The sequence below is a fragment of the Mastomys coucha genome, unplaced genomic scaffold (genome assembly GCF_008632895.1).
Source record: "Mastomys coucha isolate ucsf_1 unplaced genomic scaffold, UCSF_Mcou_1 pScaffold14, whole genome shotgun sequence".
NCBI classification, from domain to species: domain Eukaryota; kingdom Metazoa; phylum Chordata; class Mammalia; order Rodentia; family Muridae; genus Mastomys; species Mastomys coucha.
The window spans coordinates 65,846,322-65,868,700 of record NW_022196896.1 but is presented as its reverse complement, the minus strand read 5'-3'; the positions used below and the strand labels follow the sequence as shown (position 1 = coordinate 65,868,700).

The following is a 22,379-nucleotide window of genomic DNA, read 5'->3' as shown; positions in this document are numbered from 1 at the left end:
GAGTGATAAGGGCAAGGGGGCGCTCATGGGAGTCAAGGGTGGTATGGCTGAATGAGATACTTAAGCTGACAATAGCTAGTACTTGGAAACAGAACTGTAATAGAAGGCCCAATTTATCAGAAACATCTTAGACTGTATTCACCTGATAACACAAAACCAAACTATACAAATAAAAATTAACAGAACTCTGAAAACAGACACCAGCACTCACAGTGGAAGACCTTTTCAAATACATGAGCTACTAAGAGAGTTTATATGCATGGATGTGCTCACATGTGAACAAACTCAGAATAATAAAATCTTGAACAAAATAATCGGCAATTAGTGGTCTTAATTCAAAAACCAAGACAATAAAATTCTACAGATTAAACAGCTTCTATCACATTTGAAAACAAAATATCTGAGCATGCATTACCTTGTAGGCAAGGCCATAATATTTCTATGGAGAGAACCAAAGAACCTCTGAGAAAGACAGAACTCTGTGCCAGTAAAACTCTTGTCTAGTTACTAATGCAAAGCTCTGGGTTCAATGCCCAGCAGACACAGATACACATGAACACAAACGGGAGTGGGGGTGGTAGGGAGAGAAGGAGGACGAGAATATGAATCATGGGCATTCTGTGGTCATCAGATTCTGTAGGTTAAAAAACTCACTAAGAAAAAATATATAGAAAAAGCAATACAAAACCCATAGTATAGTGAGTAAAACTCACTAGGTAAAGTATATAAAATGAGAAACTAGACCATATTAACATCAAAACTTACAGAAGTCAATGAAACCCATGGTTAACTAAAAAAAAGAAGGAAGAGGGGGGATCTCAAAAATCAAAAGAGTAAACATTCTCAAAAGTACAGGAAAGAAAATAGTAAGAAATTACATTCAAAGAAAGGGGTTTTAGTCATAAAAGGCAAAAGTTTACATCTTATTCACCATGAACAGGGAGTATGCCAATCTTTGCCTTGTGCTAGGCTTTGTGTAGGTGAGCTTTAGTGACAAGCTAGGAATGTCATGCTGTCTAGATAAATGCATTCTGGGTAGCTGTCACCTTGAAGGAGACCTTCTAAAAAAAATTCAGGATTCAGGAACACACATGTATATGGCCAGTGGGTATAGCTGTGTAATTCGGGAACACACACGCATGGGCAGTGGGTGTACCGGTATACTCACGAGTTACCTTTCTCTCTCTCCTCATCACTGGCCATAGCTTCCCAGTCATCTAAGCCAGCATCTTCAGTATCTTCTTCTTCCTCTGTTAAGTACAAGGTGCTATGTAAGACACAGAGGGCACGGAAGAGTAGTCTCACACTTGCTTTCAGAAGTATGAAATTATGCTTGGACATACAAAAAGATGCAATCCAGTTATGGAAAACGGTGTGACTGTTTTCATTGGGACTGTCTTTCCATGCACCTCAACTACTGCATGTTATGATGACTGACATTTCAGTGTTCTAATCCAGTTTCAATATGCCATATTTATTTAAAACCAGATCTTGTATCTGAATAAACTAAATTAAAAAACTCAACAACAAAATATTTGGAATTTTTAAAGGATGACCAAATAGACTCAGTTCTCTAAAACATTCAACTCATACACGACACACAGGGTTTTTATTTTACTCTTATCAGACTATCTTTTAGAACAATGTTTAGATTTTTAAAAAAAAGCCAAAACTTTGGCCAGCCCTTGTAGGCTGTGTGTACACATGTACGGGTGCATACACACATAATTGCCTAAGCTGAACACATTTACATTAGTAAGTAGGAGGAAATCTCTAAAGTTGCAAAATGTATGTTTTATGGTTCTTAAAAACATTCTAACTAAAGATGTTTCCAATTTGCTTTCAAACCATAAGGTTAAAAATTTCAGGCTCAGAGATTTTTGACCCACAAATAAGAACAAGAAAATTCAGAAACCCTTCAGTGTCTTTCACTGACACTACTAAAAAGAGAAAAAAGCAGATTCAAGCATCACATTCATTTCACAGTGGAAATGAAAAGAGATGGGCTAAAAAGAATGGAAGAAACCCACTCAAGCCTGTAATCCGTTTGGCTCCAAACTACTCTGAGTTGTGAACACTATCTAATAAGAATTCATGAGCCGGGCGGTGGTGGCGCACGCCTTTAATCCCAGCACTTGGGAGGCAGAGGCAGGTGGATTTCTGAGTTCAAGGCCAGCCTGGTCTACAGAGTGAGTTCCAGGAGAGCCAGGGCTACACAGAGAAACCCTGTCTCAAAAAACCAAAAAAAAAAAAAAAGAATTCATGAAAATCTAATGGTACTGGCCTGGTTCAACAGAAGGTGGTGTCTCTTCCTTTTCTGGTATTCCTTGGTCCACAGCTTCCACAGGAGCACTTATTTCCAAAATTTCAGATACTAAATAGGAGCAACAAAGTGTATTAGCCACATTTTGCAGGATACCACTTATATAGAAAAATCACTTTTTGCTAAAGCAGAATATAAAAACCACAGGGCTAGAAGAAAAATAATTTATATTTTGTTCTTTAGATGTAACGGTACCTATTCATGGAATAAAATGCAGATATTTCAATCTGAAGTATTTTTTGAAGATTTATCTTATTGTGTGAATATACATGCACACCTGTATATATGCTAGAAAAGGCACTGGATCCCTGGGAGATGTATCACAGGCATTTGTGGGATGCCCAGCTTGTTACCTGGGTGCTAAGATCCTAATTCTCGTCCTCACAACTCAGCAACAAGCGCTCTTTTAATTACTAAGCCCTCTTCTTTAACACCTACAGTACTTTTTCTGTTGTCTTTCGTTTGAATCATGTGAGAATGACTAAAAGGGTAAGAAACAGTGGATAGGAAAATGCAGTTCTGGGGGCTTGGGAGGAAACCCAAGTACAGGAGCCCCTCTGGCTCCATAGGGCCCTGGGCTATCCCCAATATCCTACATACATGCATGCTCACACAAAGATATTCTGTGCTGAAAGCCGTGCGGAGAGGCACATGAAACCCCTCCTAAGGCTAAGCTACTTCATACACAAACCTTCTTTACTCTCTAGCTGCTGTGGTGTTTTCTTCTTCTTTTTATCTTCATAAACTGGCCTTTTCTTTGGCAACGAGTCTTTGGATGGCACTTCAACACCTAAGCAGTGGAGAAAAAAAGAGAAAAATTTAAGGTTTATACTGTTATATGGTTTACTTGGTACTGGAAAGAAAGAAAATTTAAAATGAGGCATAGTAGCTCATACTTATAACCCTAGCATTTTGGGAGGGTGAGGCAGGAAGGCCACTTTATTGAGGTTCTAGATCAACATGGGCTACACAGTGAGAATGTTTCATCTCAAAACTTCCAAAACAGCAAAGTAGTTTAAAATACAAAAGGACATTCAGAGAGAAACCTATGGCTTCTTCCCAGGGTGCCTGTACATTCACCAGTAAACACACTGAGGGCTAAGGACCTAGCAAGGAGCAAGGCAATGAAGCAGGAGGGCCGCTCTGAAGCAACAGGGCCGCTCTGGCACCATGCACTGTCTCAAGCAGCCAAACCTCCTTAGTCTAAGATCTCTAACCATACTGCCCAGCTTTTCCAAAAATACCAAACAAGCGCCGCTGCCAGTCTAGACCTGTGCTTGTTTTATTTTAGACAGGGTCAAGTTGTGTAGCCTAGGCTAGCCTTGAACTCACAAAGATCAACCATCTCTGCTCAAGAGTGCTGGGGTTAAGAAGGGACCGCCACCAAGCCTGGCCCAGCATTTCATCTGTAATTGCTGACTTACTGTATTATACAAATTCATCAACCCATTTAATAGGTGAAGAGCTTTTGGCTAATTTTAGTCTACAGTAATTATGAGAAAAGAACATGTGAATATTTTCACACAGGATTCTTTATTATTTATCTCTTGAATGACAAAGAAGTTAAAAATGTGTTTAGTATTGTTCAAAACTGTCAGTTCTTTAAAGTGGACTTTTAGACTTAGCATTCTTTTCCAGTTTACTGATAAAGTGGCCATTAAAATCTTTTATATGGAGTTGCTAGGTTTCCAATTGCTGAATAAGGGGTTTTTATAGACCTCTGAAAGTCTTTATAAAATATGAAATAGGAAGGTGTCAATTCTCCTTCCTTTATGGTTTCCATTTTATTACATTTATGTGTACATAGGCATGTCACAGGACACACATGAAGGTCAAAGGAAAACTTTTCAAAGTCAGTTCTCTCCTACCATGTGGGTTTGAGGGGCTAAAATCAGGTTATCAGGTTTGGAGGCAAGTTCCTTTACTCACTGAGCCATCTTGCCAGGTCCTTAATTATACTTTTAGAGACGTATCTGAAAACTCTTCGCTTAACACATTTTCTCCTATTTTTCTCTAAAAGTTTTGACATCTAATATTTAAAACTAAGATCCATTTTGAATTAATATTTATATACAAAGTAGGGATAAAGACAAGTTTCTGCATAGGGACATTGAATCATTTAACATTTGTTTAAAAAAAAATCTGCAAACCACTGAATTTGCAAACCACTGAATTTCCCCTATAAAGGAAAATAAAGTCACTTTGTCATGTACAAGTGCTGCTCTGCTTATCTCCTTGTCTACCCATGTGCCAATGTAATACTATACTAATCCTTGGAGCTTTAGAGTATGTTTTAAATTTTAATTTAGAGTAAATCTTATTATCAGGTACTTTGAGACTTCCAAATTACTCTCTTTTCAAAAGCATTCTTGGGAGGGCTGGAGAGAGGCTCAGTGGTTATGAGCACTTGGTGTTCTTGCACACGGCTGGGTTCGAATTCCCAGGACCTTAAAACTTTATATGGCAACTTATAACTATCCACAACTCTAGTTCCAAAGGACCTGATGCCTTCTCCTGACCTCTGTGGGCACCAGGCACCACACATGCACATATACATATATGCACTCAACAACACTCATACACATAATAAATCTAGTGTGTGTTTCCCCCCAAGGGAGGGTCTTTACTATGTAGCTGTTCTGGAACTCACTATGTAGAGCAGGCTGGCTTTGAACTGATTTGCTTCCCAAGTATTAGAAGTAAACATGTCCACACCATGCTTAGCTTAAATAAACCTAAAAGGCTTTAAAGCAATCACTTTGGCTATTCTAAGTCAATCTTTTCACATCTGCGTTTTAGACACAGGAAACAGAGCACTGTAAAGTGTCATTCTGTGATTGCAATTGAGATCCCACTGAATCCACGGGTAAATTAACCCAAATTAGGGACAGCTTCACAGTCATGGGTCTCGTGGTTAACAGTATGTTTTGTACAGTCCTTATTTTGATTTATTCTTTGTTGTTTCACAATTTTCAGATTTACAAGTAATAGATTTATAATTCTTTCACTTTCTTTTTGGATTGGCTTAATGTTACTGCTCAAGTGTTTGTTTTTACCGCAGCAGCTAATAGTTAGCACGAAAACACAACTGATGTTTACACACTGATCTTCTAGCTGCTACTTACAGTCTTGGTAACCTAATCCTTAACGCTGCATCTTTCTTGGTGAAGAAGATGCCACGGCATTTTTCTATGCTGATGACCATAACCTGCAGAGACAGCTTTATGGCCTCTTTGTGGTTTGCCTGCCATTCATTTATTTAGCCCAATTCCATACATTAGGACATCACAGCACAACACTGAATGAGTATTGTGAGCATAGACTGCCCTGCCTTTTCCATAATATAAGGGTTTCTTTCAAATTTTAAGATTAGTTGTGTGTGTGCGCGCACAGTCATATATTTGGAAGTGAGTCAGAGGACAATTTAAAGAGTCTGTTCTTTTCCTTCCATTATGTGGGTCTCAGAGATCAAACTCAGGGTAACAGGTTTGACAGCAAGTGTCTTTATTCACTAAGCCATATTTTCCACCTACTGTTAAGGATTCTTTTTCAGCTTTCCACCACTAATTTAACAGCTATGCCTTTTTGGGGGGAACTGGGAGTATAGTAGAAGGAGACTGATATTTTAAAATGTCAGACCAGGAAGTTCAATGATACTGTTTGTAAATGTCAGTTGTAAATGACAACTCACTCAAATGTTTCTTCTGAATTCACTGATATGATCATATAATTTTTATTCTTTAGACTGTTAAAATGAGAAAACAGTGATTTGATTGATTTTCAAACATTCAGTCAGCCTTACATTCCCAGGATTATACCCAATTTATAATGAAATTATCCTTATGTATAACATATGTAAATCTATAGATATCAATACATATTCATAAATATCCACCTATCTATCTATCTGTCTATCTATCCATCCATCCATCCATCCATCCATCCATCCATCTATCTATCTATCTGGGGAGTATACATATGAGTAAGTGTGTAAGTGTTACTTTGCTATATTTCTGTTGAAAACTTTCTCATTCATGTTTGTAAAAGGCCAGGTATTAGAGCTTATACCTGTAATCCCAATACTTAAAGACACTGAGGCAGGACAGACACAAGTTTCAGATCAGCATAGAGTGTTCTATAGTCTTCATATCCTCTCTTGAAATGCCTTTGTCTCAGTATGCTACAGAATTCTCAAAATAACATGTTATTTCAAGAATATCTATGATGTATAATTGATCTAATTTATTCCTTAATCATTTTTAAAGTCCATGATGAGATAGTTGGAGCATTTTGTTTGTTGTTGTTGTTGTTAGAAGTTAACTTAGTAAAATTTAAATAAACTCAGAACTGTGTGGTGGTCTGAACAGATAAGGCGCCCACAGACTCTGGTGCTGGAATGCTGCTCACAGGAAATAGCAGGGTTAGGAGGTGTGGCCTTGTGGAGACAGCTTTAAGGTCTCCTGTGCTCAAGCTCTGCCCAGTGTGGCACTGCATTCCTACCCTGGGATAAGGGAACTCTTAGCTCCTTCTCCAGCACTATGTCTGCCAGCACTCTGTCATGCTTCCTGCCATGAAGGTAAGAGACTGAACTTCTGAAACTCTAAGCTTGCCCCAATTAAATGTTCTCCTTTATAAGATCTGTCATGGTGGTCATGGTATCTCTTCACAGCAATAAAACCCAAACTAAAACAAACTGCAAATTATGTATTTGTGGGTTTGGATAGTTCTATATCTTTTAAAAGTTGTTTATTGCATTATATTTTTTAATATAAAGGCATATAGTTGTTCACAGAATATCCTCCATGTCACTACTGGCACTAGTTTTAGTCTGTTTTTCTTAGTGAACGCAGCTAATGGCTTGCACATTTTACTGATCATTTTCAAGAACTAGCTCTTAAGTCATAGAGTATGGATACTTGGTCATCCCCCTCTTTTTTTGTTTTAAACATAAGAGGTTCCTTATCTATGTAAGCAATCCTCTTTGAATAAAGAGGGTAAGGAGAAACTGTCTCCTCTGCACAATATACTTTGAAGCAGTGTTTCATCTGGCACCTGAGAAACTTAAGAAATCTAGGTCTTTGGTGAACCAGCCTACCTTCCATAAAAGCCATCTTATAGTAAAGACAAACTAGGTTCATTTCTGATTGTGATTAAATCTGTTTCAAGAATTGGGCTATGCCTCCACCTCTATCCTTAAGGACAACTGGTTCTATACTGCCTGTTCCAGGAAACGGCAGCTGAGCCTCTGCTTCCAAAGACTACTAGAGCTGTCTGTTGTTATGACTACCTTATAACCTACCTTGCATCATTATCTTCCCCACATCAGGTGCTGACCTTCTGAATCTCGTCTAAGAGGGAGGCAGCCTGTACACACCAACTTTAAAAGCTTGCTTTGATTAATTGCTTGCTTTAGTTAATTTGGCCATGATGATTTGGCATTAACAATCTCGAAATTAGTTTATCACATCACAGCCCAGGTGTTCTAAGGACAGAAGTTTCATAGTAGTTGAGCAGCAGTAGTAGAGTAGCAGAGCATAGGTCTGAGGCCAGCCCTGTGAGCAACTTGAGGCTGTTAAGACAGTATCAGGAATTACAAGAATGCAAAAGACATGGGGATGTTTGCAACCTGTGAAAGTACAGCTGCAGAAGACTGGCCTTTTGCCTTTAAAAGTAGCCCTCCCCTTTTAGCTGGGCCCTGAGTCCCAAACTGACTGACAAAGACAAGGAGTCAGCTAATTACAACTCCACAGAGCTCGGTGGTCTCTTGGGATTTCCAACTCTGTGACCCTAGTGTCAGTCACTCAGGCAAAGCATAGAGAAAAAAACTGTCAGCAAAAAAAAAAATGAGTTCCCTTAAACTTTTCTGATAACAAAGATCCCTTACTCAGCAACCCTGGCCACCATTAAGCAAACAAATAGGAATACTATTCTAATTTCACATAATGTTACACAATGTACTCAATTCAAAAATGAAGAAAATTATTTAAAAATTTAAAGCTGAAGGGAAATTCTGGGACTCTTTTCCTCTCATTCCGCAAAGGACCACAAACACTTTCACCATTCTGATATAGTCCATAAACTGAGGCTGTAAATTACAGAAGCACTGTACAGAATTAGGCCACAAGTGACAAAAGATGAACTTTACTTGCCTCTAAAATTCTCACAGGGGTGCCAGAAAAGAAAAATGCAGAATCTATTTCAGTATCTACTTTCTCAAACACATCCTTAGTAATACAACACAAAGTTTACTGCCATCTGTCTCTTGATTATACTTCAGATAAATCCACTGTTTTCCCCAACCCCCAACTGAAGGACTCAAACGATAGGCTATAACTGACAGTAGTGCCTGCCCACTCCCCAACCTGGAGTAGTGCACACTTCATCTCATCACCAAGAGAGACAAAATGAAACATAACACACACAAAACACTGAAGCTTTAAAGAACTCACAAAAACAAAAGCACATTTTAACTGCAGAAAGCAGACCAAGGATCTTCCTAAAGATGCTAATGTCCTAAATCCCCGCCAAGTGGAAATGTGGAAGGAGAGCAGACAGACAATGAAAGTGGCACACTTAAACGTGTGTGGAGTTTGGAAATTATCTGGATAGACCCAACTTCATTATGGAATTCTTCATGAGTAAAGAAGTACAGTAGAGTCTGGAATCAGAGGGAGATGTGGCTGAACAGATGTGGCTGATGGCTTCGAAGATGGACACTCATGAGCCATGGAATATGGATGGCCTCTAAAGGCAGAAAAAAAAAAAAAAAACACAGAATGTTCTTGCACAGAAGCTCTACACACACACAGTCCTGCCAACACTCCAGTCCAGTCCTGCCTTTCAGTCACACAATTGTAAGCTATAAAATGTGTGTTGTTTTCAGGTAGTTTGTGGTAATTTACAACACAGTTATAATAATGCATCTGTGCCTTTTGCGGGCTTAGGAACTGCTGAAAAGCAAATGCAAAGGAATTTTTTTTTAACTGAACATTCCATAGTAAACATTTCCTTGGCTTTTCGACAAGATTAATAAAGCTTTCTAATGGTCCTTTGATGTGTTTTTGTTGTTGTTGTTGTTGTTTTGGGTTTTTTTTTTTTTGTTTTCCGAGACAGGGTTTCTCTGTGTAGCCCTGGCTGTACTGGAACTCACTCTGTAGACCAGGCTGGCCTCCAACTCAGAAATCTGCCTACTTTTGCCTCTCAAGTGCTGGGATTAAAGGCATGTGCCACCACCGCCCGGCCTTTATGTCTATTGTTAAATTGTTCTGCAAGATTCACAGAGACCGACAGTGCCAGAACACTAGGTGAATGTCCAAACCCCACAGGTCCAAAAGCATCACGGCCAACAGTCCCCACTGTCATCTGTGTATGGATTTCCCTTTGACCACATTTCAAAATTATGTTTGCTTCCTGGTTAACTTCCTCTCCTCTGAAATAATTTATGTTCTGGGCTTTTCTTATCCACCTGTATTGTTATGAGTAATAATTTGTTGCACTACATTTTTAAAAATGCAACACCAAGTGAGACTCAATAGAGACTTATCCAAAGTAAAAACTTCTAATTTCAAGTCATTAATCTATTTCTGTTTGAATTCATGGTTATCATTTTTATTATTTTAATCTTTTCTCCCAAATAAAGGAAGTAAAGAAGTATTGTTGAAACACTAGAGCAAACCAGTGTCTAATTTGTAACATTACTAAGTCTGAGGGCATATCCTCTGCTCAGTTTACAATTACTGGCACAGAACTGCAAATGAATGGCTACATATTACCACCCTCTTCTCTACTCCTATAACACATTCAGACAACTTTCAGCTAACACAGGCATTCAGTTTGGTCATGAGTTTTATAATACAGACAGCAGCAGGATTGTATGGTATAGATTTTGAATAAAATCAAAGAATTAATAATGTTTCTAACTTTAAAGTATATGGGTGTGTGTATGTAGGTTCGTAATGATAACAGCTAGAATTGCAAAGATCAGTGTTAAAACTATGATAACAAAAATGTTTTAAGCAAACCAAAGAAAGAGGCTATGTAAAATAGACAGTACAGCTTCACTGCCTAGCAGTCCCACATCCACCAAGTCAACAGCTGAAGCCAAAAGAGAAAACTGCAGACAGGTTACTACACCAGACTTACTCAACAGGGCTCTTAAAATACTACACTTATGCATACAACCATGCATACAGTGCTTGAGCACACACAGGTACACACACACACACACACACACACACACACATACACACACATTTCTATAATAGTTAGGTTTCATCCTGTAATGCAGTTCGTCTTATAAACACTACAGGACTGATGTATATGACAAGCCATGGACATAGGACTCTCCACACCTTTCTCCAGCCACTTTCTTTAAGGAGCACTTCTACAGGTTCCTGGTCTGCTCACTTTTCTTCCACTTCCTGCTTAAAATTTGCCTTTTTTTGGTTCATTCTGCCTCATACCTGACTGGAAGACAAGACTAATCTGACTAAACACTCTAGAGGGATATGGGTAAAAGCAGGGCTAACATTCCCTTGGTCCGCTCTTGGGAAACACTGGCATTATTCACACAACCCTATGGGGAGAGAGATAGCCACAGGCTTTGTGTAGTGATTATGAGGAAATAATAAATAAATAAATAAATAAATAAATAAATAAATAAATACTACACTTATGATCAACACCAGCACTTCTGTGCAATCAAGACATCACACTCAAGTTCTCCAAGGTAACTGAAAACCTCCAGCAATTTCCACAGATATTATCAGAAAACCCTACAGATAACCAAGCATACATTCTGAATTTACTGACAAAGTTTTACATTGTTCTAGGTAATGAATGTGATACCTTATCTCTCTGGAGTGAACTACCTTTCAAAGACAGAATGAGACAACACAAGCCGATCCTTTGCTGAGAGTATTGACATCATTAGACTGTGGACAGCCTTTCACAAGCTAAAGAATTAAAACTTTCTATTACTAGACCATGTGGAACCAGAAGTTGCCAGGCATAGGACAGCATTAAAGACTGAGAAAAAGAGAACCAGGGTCAGAGTTGCCTCTTGAGAAAACAATCTCTTCCAAGCAGGTTCTAAAGACTGATAAAGATGGACAGTAAATAATTTAAAATCTTAATTTCCATCTAATTACATCTCTACTCCATAAAACAGCATTTCTGAGCCTGGAAAATTATTCTCTTCTTGTTCCATTCAAATATGTTCTAAGAGCCTTAGTCACCAGTGGCTTCTGAAGTCTGCTTGGGCACTAACTATATACAACTGTATTCTCTAACACCACTAGTTTTTAAGGTATATCCCCAATTAATAAATTTTCTGAAATCTACATACAAACATATTAAAGAGTTCACCACAAATAACAAATAAGGTTTCTGTGTGTTGAACAAACTGCTTCCGCTCAGTGCATCACTGTTTCCTACAATAGTACTCAACAGCAATGTCAAAGGTCACCAGAGCATCAGGTACAAAGTACACAGTATCTGAGTCACTGATATAATTCTAACCAAGTCCCTTACATGACTACATAAAAGTTTAAGGAATAGGTGACAGCAGATGCTGGTGAGGATGTGGAGAAAGAGGAACACTCCTCCATTGTTGGTGGGATTGCAAGCTGGTACAAACCACTCTGGAAATCAGTTTGGTGGTTTCTCAGGAAATAGGACATAGTACTACCTGAGGACCCAGCTATACCACTCCTGGGCATATACGCAGAAGATGCTTCAACATGTAATAAGGACACATGCTCTACTATGTTACAGCCATATCTGTAACAGCCAGAAATTGGAAACACCCAGATGTTCCTCAACAGAGGAATGGATACAGAAAATGTGGTACATTTACACAATGGAATACTAATTACTCAGCTATTAAAAACAATGACTTCATGAAATTCGCAGGCAAATGGATGGAACTTGAAAATATCATCCTGAGTGAAGTAACTCAATCACAAAAGAACACACACAGTATGTACTCACTTATAAGTGGATATTAGCCCAAAGGTTCGGAATATCCAAGATTCAATTCACAGACCACATGAAGCCCAAGAAGAAGAGACCAAAATGTGGATGCTTCAGTACTTTTTAGAAGGGGGAACAAAATACTCACAGGAGGAAATATGGAGACAAAGTGTGGAGCAGAGACTGAAGGAAAGGCCATGCAGAAACTGTCCCACCTGGGGATCCATCCCTTATACAGCCACCAAACACAGAAACTATTGTGGATGCCAAGAAGTGCTTGCTGACAGAAGCCTGATATGGCTGTCTCCTGAGAGGCTCTGCTAGAGCCTGACAAATACAGAGGTAGATGCTCTCAGCCAACCACTGGACTGAGTGTCCCTGATGGAGGAGTTGAAGAAGGGATTAAAGGAGCTGAGGGGATTTGCAGCCCCATGGAAGGAGCAACAGTATCAACCAGACAGACTGCCCAGAGCTCCCAGGGACTGGACCACCAACCAAAGAGTACACATGGAGGGACCCATGGCTCCAGCCACTTATGTGGCAGAGGATGGCCTTTTGAACATCAGTGGGAGGAGGGGCCCTTGGCTCTGATTATGTTTGATGCCCCAGTGTAGGGGAAAGCCAGGGAGGGAAGGTGGGAGTGGGTGGGTGGGGGAGCACTATCATAGAGGTGGGGGGTAGGGGTGGGGGGAGGTTTCCAAAGAGAAGACCTGGAAAGGGGAAAACATCTGAAATGTAAATAAAAAAAAAAAATCCAATAAAAAAGTTTATAGAATATAAGGAGGAAATTAAGGGAAGACCCAGAAAGAAAGTCTTCTCAATGGAGCAAAGACATTATTTTAAGTCTTAAGGTCTTATCTGTAAAAAACACAATTATGTGACTGATTTGTCATCTTTAAACACTATCAAACAGGATAGGAACCAAGACTGTATGGATAAATAGCTGATTCCAGATCTATAACAAAAATGTGGATGAACCTAAAAGGAAGAAATCAATTAACACCATGGTTGTGGTCATATGGAACAGTCAGTACCATGGACGTCCATTGGGAAAGATACAACGAGTATCAAATGCATCATAACTTCAAGAGGTAAAATCAGTAATTTCCACTAAATTAATACATTCACAAAAACAAAAACCAGAATTAAACTGACGAGACACCTTTTAAGATTGTCAGACACCAACTGATTATTCTGAAACGTTACGACGGGATCTTGACATTTCTGTAAGAAAGCTGTGTTTGGGGGAAAGTATTTCAATAGCTTGGCTAATTCAATGTAAAATAAAAGGCAAAATTAATTACCAATGTTGTAATTCCTAAAGAATACTGAATAAAAAGTGACAACTGACTGGATGTCAGAACTTTTACTGAAGGGGTTGGTTTTTGTTTTGTTTTGTTTTACAAAAACAGGGCTGTTCTTCAAACCTGACATTGCTGCACATCAGAAAGCCCAACTCTGTCCCAGCTGATGTGAGGAAGCACACAGCACCATTAAGAAGCCACCAAGCTGTGCGATCTAATAAATTACAGAATAAAAGCACACTGTTTACCAACACCAGGAGAACATAATTCTACAAGGTCAGAATTAGAGATATTCTATACAGTCAATACAGTCAATAACTACATAGCATATGAAAATGGAAGTGGGTGGTAGTACTAAGAGACAAACCTATCAACCAAATACAATCTGTCGTTCACATCTGGATCCAGATTTAAACCAAGCCATTTATAAGATCTCTGAAAGACTGAGGAAAATAATGAAAACACAAAGAAATCAGAAATAAAGTAATTCGTGGGCTGAGTAGGCAGCTCAGCTGGTAAAGGCCTGCAGCATGATCATGAGGCTGTGCTAAGACATCCAGCACTTAACTAAAAAGTAAACAAGCAAACCTTCCCTGGGCAGCAGTGCACATCTAAATCCCAGCACTGTTACAGTAGGGAGGCTGTAGACAGAGCAGACCCACTCTAGACAAGTGCCATGCTCCAGGTTAGCCAAAGAATCAGTCTCAAAAACATAAGGTGAAAAGGTAATTAAGACACTCAGTGTCCAGGGCTGGAGAAATGGCTCAGCGGTTGAGAGCACTGACTGCTCTCCCAGAAGTCCTGAGTTCAATTCCCAGAAACCACATGGTGGATCACAACCATCTGTAATGGGATCCAATGCCCTCTTCTGGTATCTGAAGAGAGCAATAGTGTACTCATACATAAAAATAAATAAATAAATATTTAAAAAAAAAAAAAGATGCTCAGTGTCGACCATGGACTCCCATGTACTGCCAAAAAAACTTTTGAAAAACCTCAATATTGTGATAATATATATTCTACTTATGCTAAGCAAAATACTCTTATTTTCTACATCTATAAATAATCTGAAGAAAAGGTAAAAAATAAGCGTCTATAGCTCACTTCAAAGAACTCCAGGGGGAAAAACTGGTCAGAAGAAAAGGGAATACAAAACAAAAATGGAAAAAGTTTAGTAATTGATGAAACTGATTAAAAGGTCTCACTTTCACTTTTTTACTTTGTGGAAGAAAGGGCAAACTTCAGATTAATTTGTTATTTGCACACAAATTTCCATCACAGCATAGAAAGCATTCTCCTTAACAATGGCACTTTACACCTGTTCCTTACTTTGTTTACAGAGCTTTTCTACAGATTCACTCTCACAGCACTGAGCTCCTGGATCAGGGATCTAAGTGCTGAGAGAAGCTTCGCACTCACAGTTCAGCTATCAAGGTTACTACTTACCCTGAGCTTGGAGGTGTCTAAGAGTTACTTCAGCTCTGGCTCTGGCTTCTCTCTGGGACTTAGTTAATAGTTTTCCTTCTTTTTTCAACCGTTCTTTTCTTTCTTTTTCTTTTTGCTTTTTCCTTTCTCTTTTTTCTTGTTCTAATCGTTCCTAAACAAGAGTGCATGGCATATAAAAAAATTATGCTAGCTAAATGAACCATGAAGTTTAAAATAAACAACACATATTTCAAAGGTCTTAAAAATACATGCAAAATATGTTGGGAGATTACAACTGAAGATATCAAAATGTTATACATTATTCTTAAAATAACACCAGGTTATATTATTAGCAGTAGCACACATGCACCTTCGACTCTCCATGGGGAGATGAGGAAGACTTATCTGTACCTCTTCCATCTTATGTACACCAAAGCACTTAGTATAACTACAATGCCCATACAAACATGTACATTTCACAGAGAACAGATCTCAGGTAAAACTCACTATTACTATTTACAACTTCATGAAAAACATACCTCTTCTTTTCGTTTGGCTTCTAGCTCCTCAAGCCGCTTAATCCTTTCTTCCTCCTCTCTCTTCTGTCTCTCCTCCTCCTCTTTGAGTTTAGCCAAAGCTTCCTGGATAGCTTTAACAGTGGATTTGCTAGGGCCTTTCTTCTTCTCTTTTTCTTTTTCATCTTTTTCTGTTTTCTTTTTCTTCTTATCTTTTTTCTTTTTGTCTCCTTCATTGTCGTCTACCCAAAAAAATAAAGGCAAAGCACTCAAGATCATTTCTATGAGAGTGAATACACACTAGCCAGAATTCAAGGACCACTGTGGCTTCTGCCACCAGTTCTCAAAGAGTGGAATGGATCACAGCATCCTGAACCACGGGGCGTCTGCCAATGCTGTTGTTGGCCCGAGTCACCCTGATGAAGAGACTCTGTCAGCAGTAAAAAGGCAGCACACACATCGGGGATCTGTCAGGTAATCATAGCACACACAGTTCTGAAATTCTAAAGAATCAGACTAGCCCAAGCCCATTTAGGTGTTAAAGTCATTTTACTTCTATTAGATGGGAATGATGAAAATGATGCCAAGAATATGGGGATACAGGAACAAAATACAAAAATATACCTGTACTTCAAAACACTGAAGAAGTAAAATCTATACTCCTGTGATGGTGTTGTTTCTCCTCAAAATTCAGAGAATAAAAATTCCAGTGGTTAAAAATTGGGCCATTTTTTTTTTTTACTAAAATCTTTCTAGTCTAAGAAAAATTTCTATTGTTTTTAGAAATCTAAATCACCTGATATTTAGATATATTTATTCTTAGACAACGCAATCAGCACATGCCTTTAATCCCAGAGCTCAGAAGGCAAAGACAGTTGAATCTCTGTGAGGTGGAGGCCTGGTCTATAGAGTAAGTTCTAGTACAGCCAGGGCTACACACAGAAACCCTGACTCTAAAAAATTAAAAAACAAAAACAAAAACAAACAAAAAAACCAAAAAAAGAAAGCTATAAGTTAGAATATTTAGATTTCAATTACCGATCAATTTATTTCAATTAACAAAAAAGACAAAAGAGAGGCCAATAACAAGACTCAACAGATAAAGGTAAAAGTTACCAAGTGGGCAGCCTATGTTTGATTCCTGAAGCTGAGTAGTAAACTGAGAGCTGATTCCTAAACGTTGTCCTCTGACCTCTCCCCATATGATGTGGCATAATATGCCCATACATATAAACAAGTAAATGAAACAAATTTGCTTTTTTTAAAAAAGAGAAGCAAAAACATGCTCCCTGTCATTTAAGTGATGTAACTAATTTAAGTCTCCTAATTTAATTTTTACTTTTTTTTTTTTTTACTTTTTACTTTTACATTTCAAAGATTAAGCTGGATATAGAAAGGGAAAAATTTAGTTAACATCTGATATGAATTCTGAGAAGAAAATCTCTTTGGCCACTTAGTCTTCATTAACAGCAAAATGAGCATTTATGCTACAACTTTACCAAATTTCTATTGTATAAATAAATAGCGCAGAGAAGTAGTTTAACGGGTAAAGTGTTTGCCATGCAAACATGAATAATTCAGATCATACCCTCAGTGACCACATAAAAAGCCAGACATGGGCTGGAAAGATGGCTCAGTGGTTAAGAGCACTGTCTGCTCTTCCAGAGGTCCTGAGTTCAATTCCCAGCAACCATATGGTGGCTCACAACCATCTGCAATGGGGTATGATGCCCACTTCTGGTGTATCTGAAGAGAGCAACGGTGAATACATAAAATAAATAAAGCTTTAAAAAAAAAAAAAAAAGCCAGACATGACAGCACTGCTTGCTGACCAGCCAACATACTAACTCTATCTTCAGTGAGACCCTGTCTCAAAAAATCAGATGGAAGAATATTTCTCATGCTCTATCTCAGCATTCCTTGGTTGTCCGTGGTTCTCTGTACAGAGCTGAGACTTTATACATGCAGTTTCTGACATTCCTGGGGGACTCAATCTCACAGCAATTCATGGGAAAAAACAAGGCCATGAATTTAAAAGAGAAAAAAGAGGGGTATGTGGAAAGGCAATAGAGAAATGATGTAATATTATTTTGTGGCTATGACCAACCTTCCAGAGCTGCAGCAGTGTCTCCTTTCTCTTCTGAGGCAGCTCCTGTGTCAGGAGTCCCCCTGAGCGTCAACACCTCCTCCTCGGGTCTCTTCTGAGGTTCCCTCTGTTTACTCTGCTCCTTCCTGCCCTTCTCTAACTCTTCTTTCTCTTTCATCTTCCGCAACTTTGCTTTCTCTTCATCTCTCTTTTTCTTCTCACGCTCTTTCTTTTCTGCCTTCTTCTGGGCCACCGTCTTAATTTTGAAGGAAGAGTCGTCATCCTCATTCCCACTGTCTATGGCAGGAATGGGTTTGTTCTTCTGGTTTTTTTTCTGTCCTTTTCTAGACTGCAAAAATTCATCGGACTCACCACCACTTTCACCAGAGGAGTTTACTCTTGAACGCTCTTTACTTCTTTTGCTATTGTCTTCATCCTCTTCTGACCCATCCTGTTTTTTTGTGGATTTCTGGGCTTTTTTACCTTTTTTAGAAAGTTTATTAGCATCATCAGCATCCTCACTCCCAGAGAGGAGTGCCTCTGAGTTAGGTCTGGCAGTCTTTTTTGACTTTGAATCTTTATCTTCCAATTCTTCACTATCATTCTCATCAAAACTTGTTTTCTTGCCTTTTTGTCCCTTCTTCTTTTTATCTTGTTTTGAGGCTGATTCTTCTTCATTGTTTTCTGTAGGCTAAAAAACATCTCTTGTTAGAAACGTGAACAGATTATCACCCCTTAGAGGTAATGGGCCTTCTCAGCATCAAGTACTTCTCAGTGCACACTTCAATACCTTTTATGGAAACGTAACTGTCTTGTTTCACAAGAATATTAAAGTATGGGTCTGGAGAGATAGTTCAGCAGTTAGGAGCAACTGTTGCTCTTGCAAAGGACCCAGGTTTAGTTCCTGCACTTGCATGCAGCTCACAACCATCTATAACTCCAGCTCTTGAGGATCTAATGCCCTCTTGTCTGACCTCTGTGAGCACAGGGCAAAGATAGTGTACATGTGGATATATGAAGGCAGAACACTCATACACATAAAACAAAAATCTAAAAGAAAACAAAAAAGGAAAAAAAAAAGGAAAAAATCCAATCACACAAAAGACACTAGTTCTATGCCTCACACTCACCGTACACCTCAATTACAGGTGCCCTGAACAATAACGAAAACTAAATAGAAAACTGAAGGTGGAGGGAGACGTCATCACTGACCCCACGTGGACCAAGCTTATCAACAGGCAATACATTAATCTAGCAATACATAGTATTGCTAGATTCCTACATATTTCTATCAATCAGAGGTTTAAAACAATACTGCTTCTTTTCCCTGAGAACCTAGTTCCTCCCTTTGACCTATTTTATAGAAACTATTAACATATCTACAACCACACATTTCCAAAACAGGCAACTCCCAAAACATCGCCAAGAAAAGACAGCAGAGAGACAGGAAGGATGCTCCTCTCCCTCACCTTGACTGCAGCGGCGTCTCTGTCAGCTCTGATGCCTTGGGCTTCCAAAGACAACTCCTCCAGCTCTCTCAGAATGTCATTCTCACTAGAAAAGAGTAGATAGGATTTGAAGCACTGGAAGCATTAGATGGCCTCAATACTCAAGCTATGAAAATCTAAATGCTTTTACAAACATACTCAAAGTCTTGCTTCTTTTTCTCCTTTTTCTTCCTTCCCTTTGACTTCTGAGGCTCCTGCTCCTTGGCAGCACCAGCTCCTTCTATTTCTGCAGCCAAGGCGCCCAAATCAGTATCATCCTTGGTACTTAAATGAAAACAAAGAACAAAATGTCACTCAACAGCAATCAATCTACTTGTTCACTTGTAAAGATATTTCCTTTCTATTTTACACCCTTTCACATATTAGCAACACAGAGAAACACTCATCAAGTTCTCTCATAACAGCACAGTTACCTACTTACCAAACTGTCTGTCTTCTTCCATAAAGATCACTATGCCAAAACCAGAGTATGAATCAAGAGCCCTACCCCTAAAACAGACAAGCAAACAGCCTAGGCAGGGAAGGGAAAAAAATAACTTCCACAAGTAATGACCATCTGCACATGTGCAAGTGAGCATTTTTTTGGAATGGAATTATTTTTATAAAATACCAAAAAACTAAAGTATAAAACAAGCTATCAGAAAATGTAGATATGTAGATCTTTATACATTTTTCACTTAAAACAGCAGAAATTAGAGCATAGAAGAACTTTAGAAGCCAACTGGTCTATCATCTAACTTTACTAGTTGAGAAAATGGGACTATACAAAGATCTGAATACCTCAAGGAAAGCATGACTATATACATAAATTTACATGAGGTTAAGTATGGTTCACTAAACACACACACACACACACACACACTCCCCCAAATCTAGAACCAAACCTATTTGCAAATCTCTCTCACATGTCTGATTCGTCTACAATGTCTTACCTATATTATTTGGAGAAACCAAAGTCCCACTCAAGTTAAAATCTACAGAAAGCCAAGGTCAGTCATTCTGAAACGTACATGTACAAAAAAGTATGTTAAATTCACTTGAATAACACATTAAGACATCAAAAGATGGGAGCTGATATAAAAAAATAGCAAGTTTTCCTTCATCTACTTAATTCCCAGAAATAATGACTCTGAGACTAACTATTAATAAATGCCTAGGCCATAAGCTTCAGCTTGTTCTCTGACTCACTTTTTTTTTTTGGTTTTGTGAGACAGAGACAGGGTTTCTCTGTGTAGCCCTGGCTGTCCTGGAACTCACTCTATAGACCAGGCTGGCCTCGAACTCAGAAATCCGCCTGCCTCTACCTCCTAAATGCTGGGATTAAAGGCCTGCGCCACCTCTGCTTAACTCACTCTTAACTTACAAACCCTTTCATTCTAACCTGGCTCAGCTACCTGCTTGTTTACTTTACATCCTCTCAGTATTCCGGGGTGAATCTCCCACACCTCCCACACCTCTATTTCCCAGAATTCTTTCTATCCCTTCTGGGTGTCCCATCTCCTATTTTTTTCTGTCAGCTTGTTGGCCATAAGCTTTTTTTTTTTTTTTTCAAAAGAAATTCTCTCTACAGGCTGGAGAGATAGCTCAGCAGTAAAGGCCCTAGCTGCTCTTGTAGATGACCTGGGTTCAAGTCTCAGCACCCATATGGTGGTTCACAGGCATCTAATCTATAACTCCAATTCCAAAGGAACCAATGCCCTTTTCTGGCCTCCTCCAACACTAGGCACACAGGGGTTATACAGACCTATACCCAGGCACAACTATATACATACAATAAAATACAATAAAATTAAATATTTTAAAGAGACATCAAAAGATTTATGGAACAGAGGAACACCTTAGATATTGTTTAACCTGGTAAGGAGAACGTCCAAAGAAAAATACATTAACTGCTTCCTTAAAAAGACTATTTAATAAAATACTGACAAAACCCAATTTAATTTCAAGAAACTTACTAGAGGAGAGGAACTATAAATCAAGAAAAAAAGGAACTTAGTACTTTCATGAAAAGTTGAACAGAATTAAAATATTTGACACTTGACCATTTTATGTGTCTCTGAACAGTCTGCACCACATCTATACTAGGGAAGTGAAAAGCTTCCTGGGAAAGCAGCTTGGAAACAAGCAACACAGTAGGGAAAAATGTGAACTTGGCTAAGACAGTAGGCACAGTCCTAACTACCAGGAAGCAGGGACCTGGTGAGAGAGCTCCTGTAAGTAACTGTGGGAGAACATAATAGGCACCTGACTGGTACTAACACAAGCAGGATGAAGACTCAAGTCAGATAAACATGAGGACTTAATCATTAACACTTAAAACTAGACATATACAAAAAGGAGTAGGAAATAAATGATCGAAGATGTTCAGGTCACATCAGGTAACAAGAGCCTAAGGCCAGCCCAGAGCCGACCACGAATGCTCTATAGGAACCTCTATCAATATTCCATACAACCTTTCCTGAAAACTAAGAGAAAAGGGGAGGGTGAAGGCTGGCACCTCATCTCCAAAATATTTATTGGCCCCATCAAAAGAACATGAGGTATCTTCCTTGTTCCATTACCATCTCAGATGGTATCAAGTCTAAAAGACTTCTGGCTATTAAAAAAAGACTGATAGCTTCTGAATGCTTATTAAACATCAAGCATTGTGATAACCAACTGTAGCATATTAGACAGCCATTCTCTTAATATTTCTAAGATTTTATGACATGAAGCTTAAATATGATAAACAACAAATGGCCACATGACTACAAAGCATTCCACCAGTAACTCAAGTTCAAACTTAACTATAGTGCCTTCCTAAAAAATTAGGAAGTAATTTAGCTTCTGATTTTTCAGTAAACTCAAACATGCTATATTTATCAAGTATAACATGACCAATCTTAACTTGGATGTTTTCAAAGTATCCCTTCAATATATAATAAAGATTAAACACAATGCCATACATCTTCAGCCCTATTTTTATTTTTAAAACTTTAGATCTGCTATGTATAGTTCAGGCTGGCCTCAAACCTGTGATTCTCCTGTCTCACCTTCTTAAGTAGCTAGATGACAGGCACTACCACATTTGGGCAATGTATATATGGAATATCAAACAACTTAGAATAATAGTCAATACAATACTGAAGAGAAAAGAATTCATTACCTAATATTAAGACTTAAAATGAGCCGGTCAATAGTGGCACACGCCTTTAATCCTAGCACTTGGGAGGCAGAGACAGGCGGATTTCTGAGTTCGAGGCCAGC

At 38.7% G+C, this 22,379-nt stretch overlaps 1 protein-coding gene across 1 annotated transcript in view; it reads right to left on the bottom strand.

The window, feature by feature from the left end:
- Window positions 1-22,379, bottom strand: part of Eif5b (eukaryotic translation initiation factor 5B) — a 60,483-nt gene that overhangs the window by 19,914 nt on the left and 18,190 nt on the right. Inside the window, exons 2-9 of the mRNA XM_031367260.1 lie at window positions 19,272-19,397; window positions 19,095-19,179; window positions 17,647-18,316; window positions 15,564-15,781; window positions 15,046-15,196; window positions 3,015-3,113; window positions 2,285-2,374; window positions 1,176-1,250 (exon numbers count right to left, since the gene is read on the bottom strand). Of these exons, the coding sequence (XP_031223120.1) occupies window positions 1,176-1,250; window positions 2,285-2,374; window positions 3,015-3,113; window positions 15,046-15,196; window positions 15,564-15,781; window positions 17,647-18,316; window positions 19,095-19,179; window positions 19,272-19,397 (1,514 nt within the window). The remainder of the gene's footprint in view (window positions 1-1,175; window positions 1,251-2,284; window positions 2,375-3,014; window positions 3,114-15,045; window positions 15,197-15,563; window positions 15,782-17,646; window positions 18,317-19,094; window positions 19,180-19,271; window positions 19,398-22,379) is intronic.